Source organism: Penaeus japonicus, unplaced genomic scaffold (genome assembly GCF_977035675.1).
Source record: "Penaeus japonicus unplaced genomic scaffold, GWHDUDI00000001_assembly GWHDUDI00000028, whole genome shotgun sequence".
Taxonomy (NCBI): Eukaryota; Metazoa; Arthropoda; class Malacostraca; order Decapoda; family Penaeidae; genus Penaeus; species Penaeus japonicus.
In genome coordinates this window covers 11,206,474-11,220,964 of record NW_028234430.1, presented here as the reverse complement: position 1 = coordinate 11,220,964, position 14,491 = coordinate 11,206,474, and the positions used below count along the sequence as shown (strand labels likewise).

General features: G+C 36.1%; 2 protein-coding genes across 5 annotated transcripts in view; both read right to left on the bottom strand.

The window, feature by feature from the left end:
- Window positions 1-1,693: 1,693 nt before the first annotated feature.
- LOC122248054 (uncharacterized) lies at window positions 1,694-7,620 on the bottom strand. The gene is made up of 6 exons (XM_043007852.2): window positions 7,378-7,620; window positions 6,321-6,534; window positions 4,190-5,109; window positions 3,925-4,064; window positions 3,184-3,430; window positions 1,694-2,936 (listed from the first exon to the last, which is right to left on the bottom strand). The coding sequence occupies exons 1-6, from the start codon at window positions 7,420-7,422 to the stop codon at window positions 1,881-1,883; spliced, it is 2,622 nt and encodes an 873-aa protein (XP_042863786.2). The 5' UTR covers window positions 7,423-7,620; the 3' UTR covers window positions 1,694-1,880.
- A 1,211-nt stretch (window positions 7,621-8,831) lies between these two features.
- The window catches only part of LOC122248055 (NEDD8-conjugating enzyme UBE2F), a 6,335-nt gene continuing 675 nt past the window's right edge, over window positions 8,832-14,491 (bottom strand). For 3 of the 4 annotated variants that reach the window (XM_043007853.2, XM_086553438.1, XM_086553439.1), the window contains exons 2-5: window positions 13,229-13,333; window positions 12,881-13,042; window positions 12,149-12,310; window positions 8,832-11,402 (exon numbers count right to left, since the gene is read on the bottom strand). In XM_043007853.2, the coding sequence (XP_042863787.1) occupies window positions 11,286-11,402; window positions 12,149-12,310; window positions 12,881-13,042; window positions 13,229-13,330 (543 nt within the window). In that variant the 5' untranslated portion in view covers window positions 13,331-13,333 and the 3' untranslated portion in view covers window positions 8,832-11,285. The remainder of the gene's footprint in view (window positions 11,403-12,148; window positions 12,311-12,880; window positions 13,043-13,228; window positions 13,334-14,491) is intronic. The other variant, XR_006222740.2, reaches the window with a different exon arrangement.

Below are 14,491 nucleotides of genomic sequence, written 5' to 3'. Positions count from 1 at the left end.
TGCGCTTCTTACTACTGTAGGCTCTTGGCACATGGCACTTACTACCCTACTTGGTGTAAGGAACCTGTAAAAAGACCTTTTTCGGGGCCAAAAAATTAAATTCACCACCAGCTAGGGATACCAGAGAGAAAGACATCTTATTAGTTAACAGGAGTCCCCTATAGCCCACAGTGGTCTTAATAACCCTGATATCTGTAGATAAAAATCAATTGGATCCTGAGTAATTAACTGTAAAATAGTGCAGCATATCACTAAGGTTTAATCCCAGTTCATTTCTCACTGCAGTGATATCAGTGGTTTCTTCATTGCTGAATTACCTAAAGTCCTGTCTTAGCAGTTTTATTTGTTCACCTCTGAATGTAGAGAAAATAGATTTTTTGTATCTGTGGTAACTTTTAGTTCATTTAGTTTAATAAACTATGCCTACTGAGAGAAAAATAACTTATGTGGATATATGTATTTATACAGTATCATTTTCTCATTTGCAATAACCAAATATTTTCTTTTCAGCTGATCATAAGAAAAGAGGTTATTAAAGTAATAGGGCAGTCTTAATTTAATTATGATTAAAAAAGGAACCACATAGACATTCTAATAGACTATCAGAATGGATAAAATTGTTTTTAACCCGTTAACGACGGATGACGTGTTTTTTCGTCATACATGACGCAGGAGCTCTTGCCTGACAATAGGCATCATGACGTTCGGGGATTTTGGATAACTATGTTATTTTATTGTGCTATGAGTAATAAGTGAGTAATGTTAACAATTGCAGTCATAATTATTATAACTGCCGTAATAATAAGCAAAATGGGTTTCAACTCACTTCCAAAACCTAGATGGCACCACTTTCTTCTAGCACCAGCAGGATAGAGAGCCTTGAATGGCACCCATCTATGGTCTCTAGCAAGCATTATCTCTATAGAGGGATGGCTCATCGCAAGTTGCCGACCTCTTGCTCTAAAGTACCATAGATGAAAGATGTGCAGGCAGAACGAGAGGAGGAAGGTGACTTACACCATGCCCAATGCCAACAATGTGCCCCTGTGCCAGTAGGGATGCCTTTTATTGTGGCACTCACTGTCAAAAGCACAAGTTTCCTTCCTCTTCCCTATCTCTTCATTTTGGATGGTTATAAGTTTCGTGTTTGTTCGTGACGACACACAAATACAAAAAAATAAAGTTGTTTTTTGTCCCCCCCTAAAACAGTAATACTTCTATCACATTGAGTATAAAGAAAAAAAATGAGTTGATATGGACCCTGAACTACAATTTTAGTCATCTGCAGAATTGATGGAACCTGTGATATGACAGATATAAATTTCTAAAAACAGTAAAACACACAAAAAAACAAAACACAAATATGGATCTAGCTCTACAATGAGTGACTAAAAGGGAGTGGGAAAAAAACAAATTATGTGACAGAAGCTGCCTCGGTCAGAAATAAAACTCATCCTGGAGCCTGTGTAAGCAAATCTATCCCCCGTCGGCAACGGGTTAAGCAAGATTGCATCCATTCACTACATCCCTTTTTTCCCTCTCCCTCTCTCTTTCTCTATTTGTTAGAAAAAGTAAGAATATCTTATGTAATGATGAAATACTGAACAATAGCTAGTGTTCTGCTCTTCACATCAAAAATATATATGAGAAAAGCAATCCCTATATCATTACTCATTACATAAACTACATAATGTAACTTTCTTAAATATTTATTCCATCACACATATTTACATAAATATATATTCATATTTATTCAAACCACATACAAGGTGAGTCCAAATAACAAGTTACAATTCAAGTAGAAAAAATTTAATAACAGGATACTTCTCAAGTACCACATCTTTTTTAATATACAAAATTTACACATACCCTCAGACAGCTCAGCCAGTGACATTATCTAACATGAACTCCAAAATATTAAGAGACTCCATGCATTGTTCCTGTTTCTCGTTCTTTTTCTGAGTCTCCTCCTCGTCTAACAGGAGGTTTGATCCGTGGCCACTTGACGATGATGACATTTCTCCTACAGTGACACTATCCTCAAGGACAACGTCATCTGTTCTGGCAAAGGCGCAATGCTGAGAGTAAGACATTGCTTGTACATGGGTTCCTGTCACAAGCTGTAGGTTTCCTTCTTCCTGGAGGCCAGACTGGTGAACAGAAAGTTGCATTTTGTCATCTGTTTCTGGGACTAAATTACTCTGGATGCCAGAAATGTTATCCGGTCCCAGATGCTGACTGCTAGTAACATTTGCCGTGTCTGCTTTATTGAGCAAAATGTTATGTTCTACCAAGAAGCCTGGAGGAAACTCATCCGTGATGCTCGTGACATTTCCTTGCTTTTCTGCCTGACTGGTGTGATTTTCCAAACTCTGTATATCTGGCAAATCTATATCAGGTGAATTCACAAGCACTGAAAAATTATCCTGTGGTGTTGCAATTCCAGTATGCCCATCAATGTTAGCTTTTCCTGTCTGATCTGTTGCTTGATACCCAACATGTCCCTCTACCATGCCTGCAATACTCTCAGGATCTAAAGGCTTCGAGGGCAATTTGTCTATAACTGGCATGTCTGCACTGGATTCCTGCACTAGACTATAACTGGCTGCCTCAGTCGATCCTAGATTATTGAGATTTGGTAAGTCAGGAGGTTGTTTCTGTATAACATTCGAATCGCTGCCAGTCAGGGATGAAGACTCGTTTATCAGTTTCACAAGTGAATCTGAAGAGGACAGAGCATTACGACTCAGGTTATGCTTCTTGGCCAGGTGGTCCTGCAGTTTGTCAGGACGGGTTGTTCGGAAGTTGCACTGAAGTTTTGAAACAGCCAGGCAGGTCAGTAGATTGGAGGCAGGTGCATGAAGTCGCATGTGTCGTCTCATGTTCTTTGCATGTGAAAAGGAGTGGCCGCAGACCTCACACTGGTGTACTCTTGTCTGCCAAAGGAGAAGTAAAAAATGTTTAAGAGTTCCATTCCTTTCACAGTTTCAAAAAATAAAAGAGAACAAGCATTTATAATTCTAGGGCTAAGCATAATCATCAGTACTGCAATTCTAATGGGAATATAACAAATACAACTTAAATATATATAAATGAACAAAAATAGCCACTTCCTGACTGATATGAGTAAAATGAATGAATAGAACAAGATAAAGATCGCTCTATAACATCTCAAAACCTCACCTTAGAATGGGTAGCAAGGTGATCATTTAAGTGTGTCTTCCTCTTAGAGGTAAAAGTACATCCAGGGTGTGGGCACAGAAAGGCCCTGCCAGAGTGCTGTAGAAGGTGGGCCTTGAAACTACTGACATACTTTGAGGAGAATCCACAAATGTCGCACAGCAGTCTGACAGTTGGGCTATGTGTATAAAGGTGGGCTTGTAGTGCATGGCGCCACTTAAACCCTCGTCCACAGTCGCTGCATACAAATCTAGCAAATGAAGAGACAGAATGAAAAATATGTTACCTTTGCTATTTTGAAAAGGGATAGAATTATAAACTTAATATTACCTTTGTTATCAGGCTAACTTCTGGTATAATTCTGTAAATGTGGAATACAACAAACTTATTTGCACTGTCATTACACATATTTGTATTTGCAACCAGATTAACCCACTCACGACGGAGGCATTCCAGCCTTGCATGTCACAATGCCGGGGCTTTCAAATGCTTAGGCCTAAATCAGTTAAATGACTGGCACCAGTACCGTAGTGTACCACCCGTCCAGAGAGGGTTAAAGTTATCTTAACATTATTCATTTTTGGGGAGAATCGATTTCATGCCCAAGTCTGGCAATACACTGGAGTATATCTCATTTTTTCACCAAGATTTAAACAAGATTCAAATAAGAACCTTTGTTGCAATGATTGTGACAATATTTTTTTATTTATTTATTTACATAATAATACAATAAAATGATCTTACGGTTTAGAGGTAGAATGCTTTGGTGTGTGCATGGCAAGAGCTGCACGGGTACGAAACCGCAGGTCACAATACATGCAGAAAAAGGGGAGCTCCTGGTCATGAAGAGCAAAATGTAAACGCTGGTCCTCAAGATCTCGCACCTGTAAGAAGTACAAAAAATTATATCAATATACATATCAAGAAACAAAACAGATTGATAGCATTTAGGCAATGATATCAGATTTTCTTCATGTACATTACTCTTGAAAAGACTAATAAACAATACCTGCACAAAGCATAATGGACACTCAACAGTGAAGTGTTGCATGTTCTGAACATGTTTTACCAGGTCTCCGCATCGCTGGAATGCTGATCCACACACAGTGCAGATCAAACCCCTCCCAACTGACCTTTGCTTTTGCTGTTTTTTCTTGTGCAGCAACTGTTGTGTTTCACCAGAACATATGCTTTGCTGCTGCTCAGTACTCACAACCATACTTAACATATCATTTGTACCCTCGCTTACAGTGCATGATGATCCTTCACCCTCCATTTCACCAGCTGGGCTTGTGAAGTCCAATTTGGACGTAAGGTCTTCCATGGGTGACTCATTATTAGTCCCACCTAACCTTTCCAGAGATGTTTCCTCCTCAAATCCAGAGACACTTTCATGGCCTTCTTGTAGTTCAGTGATGGAAGGCTGGGTGCTATTTTGGTCCTGGCACTGAACAAGGGTCCAGCCACTGTTTATTCCACTACTCAGACCCTGCACATCTGAACACAGCATTGACAGATCAAGTATGTTGCTGTCTCCATCAGATTTTTCTTCAAAGGAATCAGTTACTTGAAATTTTGTTTCTTTTTCTTGTTCTGACACAGTCTTTGATTCCGGCAGAGGAGCTCCAGCTATACACTCTTCAAATTTGCCTGGAACCACACTCTCTGTGGTCTTGTCTTTGTTCTTGCTATTTCCCTCTAAAACACGCTTTCTGCTGTGCTTCTTCCTCACTCTCCCTTTGTCTGTGCCAGATGCCTCCTCATTTGAAAAAGTAACATTGGAGTGCAGACAGTCTAAGATCTGGTGTGAAAGCCCAAGCATTTCAGCATACTGGATGAGAACTGGCAAGTGAGATGGGGAAACACTCACTTTCTCTCCATATAAGAGCCTCACTAAGGCTTCCATCACATTGATGCCTACTGCAGCGTCTGAAGAAGGAAAGACGAGAAATCAATAGGCCATGTGTTGCTGCCAATATAATACATAGGAAAAGGAACATGCAAAGATTTGAGATAAAACATTTCTGATTGTAAGTATGGACATATAAACAAATAAGTAAAAAGTATTCCTCAGAACCTTTTAATGAACAAACAACACTTATTCAATTTTAAGGTTTTCCCTCATGATCTCCCAATGGCCTATGTCAAATTATCCAATGGCCTATGTCAAATTATCCAATAAATACCATAATATTTCCTCCTTGTCCATGCCTGACAATCATGCTGTAAGTAGGATTTAGTAAAGTAATAAAACTGGTATTGTCTGGCATTTTCCATTCTTTGCCTTTATGAAATTTGAAACTCTTGACACTATCTGCAGCTGTAATGGGAATTACAGTTGTAAAGGAATAAACAGTGATTTTCTGGAAAATAAATAGTAATTTGTTTCATGTGTCCGATCTAAAGTTGAAAATAAACTCATTTACATCAGCATTCTATTTTTTTATTGCCCTAAAATTGTTTTTATTAAATCACTTAATTATTTATCTATGTATATATACATATATATTCCTTTATATATTGATTTTATTATGTTTTTTTATCATACTTAATAAAATTCTATATTTGATCTTTGTTCTTACCAATTTTATTAACCCACACAGGACGGGTGGTACAGCATGTGTACCGCGCATTCAAAAAAAGCCAGTTGCGGGGGCGCAGTATTGTGCCGCCGGCCCATCAATTTTTTTGCCTAATAATTTACGAACCCCCCCCGGTGGACATTCAAGGCTAGAATTCCCCCGTCGGGAATGGGTTAATGAATGTAAAAATCACATTGTAAAATATATGCATATATTAGAAGAGTAACAAAACTATGAAATGTTGACACAGAGCAGTAAAACAATGGAATATATATTTTGGAATATATGTATGTATATGTATATGTATATGTATATGTATATGTATATGTATATGTATATGTATATGTATATGTATATGTATATGTGTGTGTGTGTGTGTGTGTGTGTGTGTGTGTGTGTGTGTGTGTGTGTGTGTGTGTGTGTGTGTGTGTGTGTGTGTGTGTGTGTGTGTGTATGTGTATGTGTATGTGTATATGTATATGTATATGTATATGTATATGTATATGAAACTGATATCCATCTGTTTATATATGACTACATTTAACCACCTGGCATTACCTTGTCCTGAGGTAGAATTCTTCAGCGATACATCATCAATGGATATAATGAGAGGTCTCATGACAGACCAATCTCGTGCAGCAGCCAAACGACCCTGAAGGACAGCTGCTATGACTGTGGAATGTGCCGCCAGAACACAACTGTGAGCAGGATTCTGCTGGCCATCTCCATCTATGACCACCACATCACAGAGTTCACTTCTTCCACGCAACCACTGAAAAATGCATTTATTGCAAAGGATGCTTGCCATCTCATAAAAGGATCTCAAAGGAGAATAACAGCGAGTGTGTTCTGTTATATAACATTTTTAAAAGCTATAGGATTATGAAAGTAACTTGTTGTCTTACAACCTGATCTCTAAAAAATATATATTAATCATACAATATACTAATCATACAATATACATAATCATACAATATACTTAACATACAAACCAATGCTGGTACGTACTACTGACATATAGACATACCTGCCAAGGGCTAAATAAGGAACCAGTCCATGCTCTATTGTGTCAAAATAAACAAGTTCAAAATTAGCTGCCTCTTTTCTGAGGGCTGGAGAACATGGTCATAACAGTCGCTTGACATTGCATCACTATCAGGTTGGGCTATCCAATGTAGGCCTTCCATCTCAAACCAGTGATCCAATTGAATTCAGATTCAATGTGGATACAAAAATTGTGAGCAAAAAATTGCATTCTAAAAGCCACTGAAGGATTGTAAGAGTTATTGTAATTGTAATGATCATAGAATAACATTAATAAGCATCTAATAAACATCTGTGTACAGAAAAAGTAATTTCACAATCCATTACCAAAGTCCATGGATATATACATTGAGGGAGGCCATGCCTTGCACTCCAGCAAAGGATAAACCTCCAACAGATACATTTTGGTAAAACGGGGCTTGTAAATATCCCATTATGTTAAGATCAAATAAAGAACCAGGCCAAGCTTTTCCAGAGCCCAAAGTGCTGAGACCATGGTATTGCTTCATGCAGTTCTAGACTGATTAATTACCAGATTTACCCCAAGTCGATAAATTTAACTACAACGTACCTGAAGGTTTTTGGTGACGTTGGTATCACACTGTAACATTAACATTTTTACTCCAAAGAGAAGTCCATTCACGGTTCCTTGCTAATTTTCGCCGGTATTATTATGACATATGGTTTCAGACTTTATTAGAAAAGCCTATATTTCATAATATGTTCTCAAAAGACTAATGTTTCTTCCTTTTCACTAATCGCAACGAAGTGTTTGGCCTCGTCTGGGAGACGTCTTTGTGGTTTGTTTACAATTCTGGCGTTTTTGTAACGTTGAATCCGCATGCTTTTAGGCTTTGCAAATAGCGGAATATCTTTTTTGTTTGGTTTTGTTTGGACTTGCATTAAGGTTGCATCTGGAGTATATTCTCTTTGAGTAAAGAATAATAGCAAAGTTAGTTAGCTATATCTGTCAACATTTGACAGATATAGCTAATTAGGTTGTTTAATTCAATGCCTGTCATTGATAATTCTTTTCCCACAATCTCTTTATTTTTTCGTTTTCTTTTTTTACAAACCTCACCTCATTTCTTCAAAATAACATTTAAATTTCGTATTTGTTAAAAAGACAAAATATAGACAGGCATAATTGATAATTACTATGTCCATGAATTACTATACGATTTACCAAAAAAAATTATATAAGCTAGTAAAAGACACACAAAAATCAAATTTGCTTTGATTATGTGCTCAGTATATTTATTTGCACAATTTCCTCATAATTCACAATCATAATTATTTTACTGGTTTAAAAATAATTTGATGTTAATGTTGATGTTGATGTTGATGTTGATGTTGATGTTGATGTTGATGTTGATGTTGATGTTGATGTTGATGTTGATGTTGATGTTGATGTTGATGTTGATGTTGATGTTGATGTTGATGTTGATGTTGATGTTGATGTTGATGTTGATGTTGATGTTGATGTTGATGATGATGATGATGATGATGATGATGATGATGATGATGATGATGATGATGATGATGATGATGATGATGATGATGATGTTGATGTTGTTAATGATAATGATAACAATAATGATAAGGATAATAAGGAGTTCATATCAATGCTCAAGTTTAGGCCAGAGGTTACTTGCATGACTACCATTAAATGCTTTGATGCTAACACAATAAAAATGAGGGGTAAAACTTAACAGTTTAATAAAGACAAAAATTAACCTGCAGAAAAAGAAGAAAAAAATGAAGTGAAATAAAGCCAAAATGAAAGGGGAAACAGTATCTACTTGATTCCTTTCCAAATACTCAAAGTAAATTTTGAAAAGAATATATTCCTTCTAATTTTGGTTGTTTTCCATTTGCTGACCATGTCTTTATACCCTAGCATTTCTATGAGGCCTTAGATAGAGGGAAATGGTGATAAAGTATCCCATAATTTCTGTTACAGATACATGGGTACATCTGCCCTAAACTGAAATATACAAGCACATGAAAATAAGACAACTTAGCCTTTCAATAATTTTTATTTAAAAGTTACAGGATAATCATTAGAGTTTATTCAAACAATGTTACATACATTTGTGTGTCTATCAAAGTACATGTTTCCACTTCTCTAATAAAATTACCAACCAAAAATTGTCTGAAACCATGTACGGTATGAGAATCCAATAAAAAAAATCATACGACAGGAGTTGGAAAACAGCCTTAATATAATACACTGATAATATCACAATCACAAGGTGTAACAAGCCCAGTAGAACTCCTCCTTGTTAGCATCTTTATACTGTCCAAACGGCCATCCATGACACAAGATATTTGTATTCAAACTGAAATTGAAAAGCACTTGCAAAACACAAATGCAAATATAATTTAATCCCTTGATGCCAACACACTCAAAAATTAAAGGGTCAGTAATAATCCATACTTCAATTTGATGACTTTATAAGGGCATCTACAGAACAATTGAACAAACTGAAAAAAGTTGGGTTATCTTCACAATACTCATTCATGTCAGGCATCACTAGTACCTACTCTAATTCTGAGATTATTGTTGTGTTCATTTTTTCTGACTATTTTTTCTATAGTTTGAAGCTTCAGTTAAAATAGAACTGTACTACAATGACATCCATATCATCACCTTGTCACTTTGATCGATTATATAATAATCTAAATGATCAGCCATTTCCTTGGGAGAAAATACTGGGTGATGCACGTTTTCTATTAAAAAAGAAGGCCCTCTTTATTTATATATACCTTTTTTTAAGTATCACAAATATAACTTACATTTTCTTAACTATAAGCTTGAATATGTCTCTCTGCTAGATTAGATCTCATGACTAGAAAGACCTGCAACTAGTACATTTATTAGTACTTCATTTTCACAAGATCAACTGCTGTGAGTTAACTTTACTCTCAAGTCCTGAAAATATGAGCCAATAGATCCTACAGCCAGCACTAAAGAGCTGCTACTGCCCACAGTCTACAGTCAATAGGTACCTAAAAGGTTTCAGGTCATTCCCCATCTATGCCTCTTCTACAAATAAACAACTTTGACAGTAACAAGAAATACCAGATTTACATTCTCTTTGAGATGAGTCATGGGTGACTTGCTTATTGAGCAAATATTGTTGCACGATCCACACCTATGTAGACCAGTTGGAATGTTGTTGCATTATAAAATGGGCAATCATGAGCAGAAAGTGGTTGCAGACACCAGGTGGTTTGGTGTAGCTAATGTGTATGCTGTTATAAATAGCTGCAATCTAAAATAGGGCTCAACACAGGTGGCATGAAAATGAATGGAAGAAAAGAGAGAGAAAAAAAAGAGAGAAGAAAATGTGCCAGTAATCTAATGGCAGACTTCAGAGAATTACAGTTTCTTGTATGTAATTACCAGTATCTAACAGGAAAAATAACATTCTGAGAGAATCATGGGGTAGAGAGAATACTGGTCCATTTACCAACTATCTTCACAGAATGACAGTGGCAAATGAGGGAATACTCATGATATTTTTCAGTGTTTTCTCTTTTTTTCTGAGAAATGGCCTTCAGCATGGATGTTCCTTCAGTCTACTCTTGAGTCCTTAGTTTCCCTTGTACCCCATCTGTGATTCCTAACATCTTGTGTCAAAAGCTGAAGAAGAGAAGTTTGACTTTTGTAGCATTACACTGGTGGTCTTCTCTCCATTCACAATGGGAAATACTTCTACAGAAATAATAATGCTGACTGAATTCTCTTCTTACATGTGAATAATCAAAAATGCAAAATAAAAAGCCAAACCCTAGTCTTTCATTCCTTTTTTTTTCCTCCATGTGGATGGATGCCTCTCTGGAAGAGTTCTACGCTTTCTTTTCATTCTTTTATATTAAGTTTTATATTATATAAGATTAGAGAGAACCTTACATGAGAAAGATGGTACACTTACCTATTGAATCCTATTTTGCTGTGAAATACTTTTTTGTTCTATTTTTGTGTTTTTGTTTGCTTGTTTGAGGAGTGGTGGGGGAGGGGATGGGGCATAGGGGCTACTGATTGGTAATGCAATGAGTTTTATTTAAAATTGAAGCTACAATACCCTTCCTACAATTTCTTCTGAATTATGAAACCTTTCTTTGCATAATTAAAAAAAGGCTATCAAGAAAAATAAAAAAGTTAAGGAAAAATGAGAAAGAAAGGAAGAAAGGAAGAAAGAAAGGAAGAAAGAAAGGAAGGAAGGAAGGAAGGACGAAAGAAAAAAGAAAGGTATAAAAGAAAAAATGAAAAAAAAAAAAAACTTTAATACAATGGATATCAAAATCTAAAGCACTAGTAGTACATGTGGCTTAACAACAGCTAAACAGCTAACTGTAAAAAATGTTAGTCGATCATGGAACAAGTTTTCTTCCTGGGGAAAAGGAAAAGCGCGCAGAGGTTGAAGAGTATTTACAAACTTAAGCTAATGCCAAGAGAAATCCCTGTGTGCTTCATCGCTTTGTATACGTTTCTATATAGTCCCTAACTTTCCATCTAAAGGAATCCTTGTCACGCTGGTAGTGTTCGGCAGCTTCGATGTTTAGAGGATCATCAAAGTTCAAGAGATCCTGAAATAGAAGGAATGACATGGGGTTAGTGAGAATAGCAGAAAGGGGGTGGATTTTTAACCCATTTACACAGGGGCTTATATCTGTGTAATGCCGCTCCTGCTGTCTAGATAACAAGCACGCACATTAGTGATTAGTGTGATACTTCTCCCACGGCCTCTATGAGCACTTCAATGGGGTGATAATAGCAGGTCTTTCTATTTGTTTACAGTATTTTCACAAGTGAATAAAAATTTGTCTCTACAAATAAAACTCCTATGATTATATACATATGTAACAATGTAAAACATATGTTTTGAAAGAGAGATCATGACATGGTAGGATGTCCTCCAGGATTGAATAACATGCCGTGATATCACATCATCCAGCATGAATGGGTAAATCTATTCCATCTTATTTCATTTATATCTATTTTTTGGGTCATTTCCTTCTTACACAATATCACATTAACAAAATTGCTAGTATTTATCAATAACAAAAAATTACAATTATCTAATATACCATGATGGGAAAGACTCCTAATTGCAAAACAGTTATCCTAATATAACTCATTTCACAAGAGTTCTAATTGCAGACCATTATCACCTAAACAGAATCCTTCAGACATTTCTCTTAGAATTTTCATATTATGTCATTTCTGTGTCTGTTAACAACACACACAAAACTGAACATAAATAATACAAACTGGGACGATTATCAAAATAAACATTATTCAACAACTAAAATCTTGCATAGTGCACACTTACCTGGAAAAGGCTACTTAAACCCCATACAACGTCCTTTAACCTCCTTGTGGGCGCCCAGCCGAGACCATCGATGGAGTTCTGCCTCAGGAGGGACAGGCAGATCTCGCCCTCTTCGCTAATGTTCGGATGCCACAGTTTCGTTTCACATCTCACAACAGGAGGCTGATGATTTACAGATGGTGATTAGATCAGTTTGGGCAAGTGCAGTTGATAATTATTTGATATATCAAAATAAATAAATAAAATAAATAAATATACAAATAAATAAAAAGGAAAATACCTTAATAAGAACTATGTTATAATAATAATAATATAGCTGGTGAAAATATGTACAAATATCAATGTATATGTAGAGCACTTAACAACACATAGGTACCCTTGAAAAATTGTTAGGGTTGATGATTGAAAGAGTGCCCTCCTCTCGTCCTCTCTCTCATGAAAATGGTGGACATAAACAGAGTTGGTCTGCTCCATATGGCAATTCAATTCTTCTCATCAACCTCTGTCTGTTTTCCTTGTTCCTGAACCTATTTCAAACAACTGCTTAAGCCTTCCACAACAGACATTTTTGCGAGTTTGGATCACTTTCACACTGCATTAGCTTGTAATTTTGTTGAAATTACAAGCTGTTCATTCCTTCAGGGACAACTGTATAGTCAGTGAAGGCTAATAAAATAGTCACAATCCCAAACCAAAATCAAGCAACACCAGCATTTGCAGCAACATACTTACAGCTATATTATAATCTTCAGGTACATTGATACTAAAAACGAACACGCCCCCGGCCCAATACCCCTCAGGTGGGGCCACGACGAGACGGAAGGTGTGGAGGGCGTTGGGATCTTCGAACTTCACTGTGCATCCCTCAGGTAGGTTGCTCTCCATTTCACTAACCTTTTGATTAGAGAATCTGTTAAACTGACATTCCTTGCTACCTTGGAAATTAGTTGGTTACAGATTTAGAGAGAGAAATGATTGTGGGTTTCAAAAACATGCAATAAGACTTGTAAAGAGAAGACATATTTTCCTTTAATACTGTTGTAATATGAGAGTAACTGGTAAAGGATACACTCAACTAACCTCTTTAACAAGCAGTTGATCTCTAATTGATATCCTCTTTTTGGGGGGTTCTGGTATCCCTCCCCCCTTGCTGGATTTCAGCTTTTTGGTTAAGGTAATCATGATCTGAAAGGAAAAATGTGTCATTTAGAATCAATATTTAATGATTACTGCAGTATAAAGGCAATATAAACATCTTTTTTTTCTATTGTTCCATAAAAGGCAGAGATGCAGTGTTAAGTTGAGTGAAAATTTTTACAATTAAATTTATTTCCTGGTCTCCACAAACAATATTTCATACATCGGTGATATGTCAAACGTTTAAAATTCTTTATGTAATGTGTCCTGGACTACGAGATACATGGCAAGTTTAGTAGAGAAGGAAAAGAAAGCCCCTAAAATAATAAATGTAAAATTTGAAGAAATACAAACTCATTCATCCACTTAGATGTCTGTCTATCCATCCTTATTCATCTATCTATCTATCCATCTGCCCAACACCCTGTTTCTCTAACTTGTAATCTCCCTACAACCACAGAGACTATTACATACTAACTAAACCAAACTATACTATAACAATGTGACAAAGTAGACTTGATTGAATTACCTAATATTTTTCCATTCATAAAAAAAAAAAAAAAAAAAAAAACTAACTGTGGTTCAACTGGCTTTCACAAACAAGTGAAAGTGACATTATTGAGGGGAGATGAGGAATTCCAGGAAGATCGAAGAGTAAGAATTTTTTTAAAACAAGATCTAAATTACATTAATATCAAGCAGGATACCAGAATTATAAGCAACATCTTTGGCCCCTTTAACCCCAAATGCATTCCCATTGGCAATAATTTCTATTTCATTTCCAGATAAGTAATTAAATAGTCCTCTTCAATCAAACCAATTAGAGTTTCGTGGCTTTAAGCTGTACTAGTATCTATTGTTATGTGATGTACTATTACGAATGTAATTGGTTATATCAAAGTTTACGATGATCTATTACTTTTCTAACTGGGGGGTTGGAGGAGCCTTTTGATTTTAACATTCACATATCTATTTATTTATCTATTCTAAATTTACAAGAACTATATATTGAAGTTTTTCTTTTTCTTATTAAACGATTAGATAAAGACTGATGAATATGTTGTGCCTAATAATATTTTTTCATATATTATTAACAACATTTTATAACAAATCCTTCACTTGCATCTGAATCCCTGGGAGAAAGCCAGCAATGCAAAGGCAATGTCTCAAGCCGTCGCCATGGCCTCTGCACTTCCTCACTACTAT